The sequence below is a fragment of the Pteropus medius genome, unplaced genomic scaffold, assembly GCF_902729225.1.
Source record: "Pteropus medius unplaced genomic scaffold, Ma_sr-lr_union100, whole genome shotgun sequence".
Lineage (NCBI taxonomy): Eukaryota > Metazoa > Chordata > Mammalia > Chiroptera > Pteropodidae > Pteropus > Pteropus medius.
The window spans coordinates 1,679,444-1,680,479 of NW_024340698.1; the positions used below are offsets into that span (position 1 = coordinate 1,679,444).

Here is a 1,036-nt window from a genome sequence, read left to right on the forward strand (position 1 = left end):
GCCAAGTGAGTCGGTGAGCATTTACGAAATTCATTTATTAACATTTATGAAGATTACTCCTACTTTCTTGAATAAGCCAAGCAAATCCAGGTATGTACATCTTTTAACTTTACAGAGTAAACTAAAATGCTTAAGGGAATCAAAAAAATTAACCACCCGTTACATTTTTTTTCCTGTGGAATTCTTTCACATTTCCAAGGAAATTCCTATTCCGGTGTCATGTTCTCTTGTTCCAGATCACAAAGGAAGATGGACTGTTCCCCAATTTGCTTTGCAAATTTTACCCACTTGGATTCTAAAGCGAATGAAACAGCAGCGTTTGAAAAATACCAAAAGGAGAAAAAGAAAAGAAAAGAAAAGAAAAAAGATAAACCTCCAAGTCGCCCAGACAGAACAGGAACAGAAAGTTGTTGTACACTGTGTTCTCCCCTGACCCTGACCCTCAAACACAGAGTGAAGATGCGGGCTCATTCTTCAGTTGGGGAAGGAGGGGCTGCCGGACGACGCTGTGCAATGAACATGGCAGCAGCGCGATCTGTGGGGTAAACTCTGCCCCGGGCTCTCTCTTCCTCATCTCTTAAAGCTTCCTCGTACCAGCAGGAGAAGGAAACGGGGTCAGTCCCTTTGATCTTGGCCAAAAATTCCAGAACTTTCAACTTGCTAGTTTCAGCATGGGCCCTGGGACCCCACAGGAACTGGTAGCGTGGTGGATCACTATCAGGCACTTGCTGGTACTCTAGGTAATTCTCCTGCACCCAATCTCTGGTGATGAGCTTCCTGGGCTCCCCGTAAATGAAGTGCTCCCTCCCAGCATATATTCCCATCATATTCAGGAAATCCCAGATGTCTTTCTCAGGGGCGCAGTTGCCCACCATAAAGATCATACCCAGGATGATTATCAGGAGGCCATTTTTAGGCATGCTCCGGTCGTCACTAAACGTATCATCATAGGTGAAATCCAGTGAGTTGATAAGGACGTAGGAGTGAGTGGTGGGGTCCACTTCCTTCACATCAATGCCGGAGATCACCTCCAGGC

The 1,036-nt window shown here is 45.6% G+C and overlaps 1 protein-coding gene across 1 annotated transcript in view; it reads right to left on the bottom strand.

The window, feature by feature from the left end:
• Positions 1–467: 467 nt before the first annotated feature.
• Positions 468–1,036, bottom strand: part of LOC120612949 (melanoma-associated antigen 10-like) — a 5,523-nt gene continuing 4,954 nt past the window's right edge. Inside the window, exon 2 of the mRNA XM_039875667.1 lies at positions 468–1,028. Coding sequence (XP_039731601.1) covers positions 468–1,028 — 561 coding nt within the window. The remainder of the gene's footprint in view (positions 1,029–1,036) is intronic.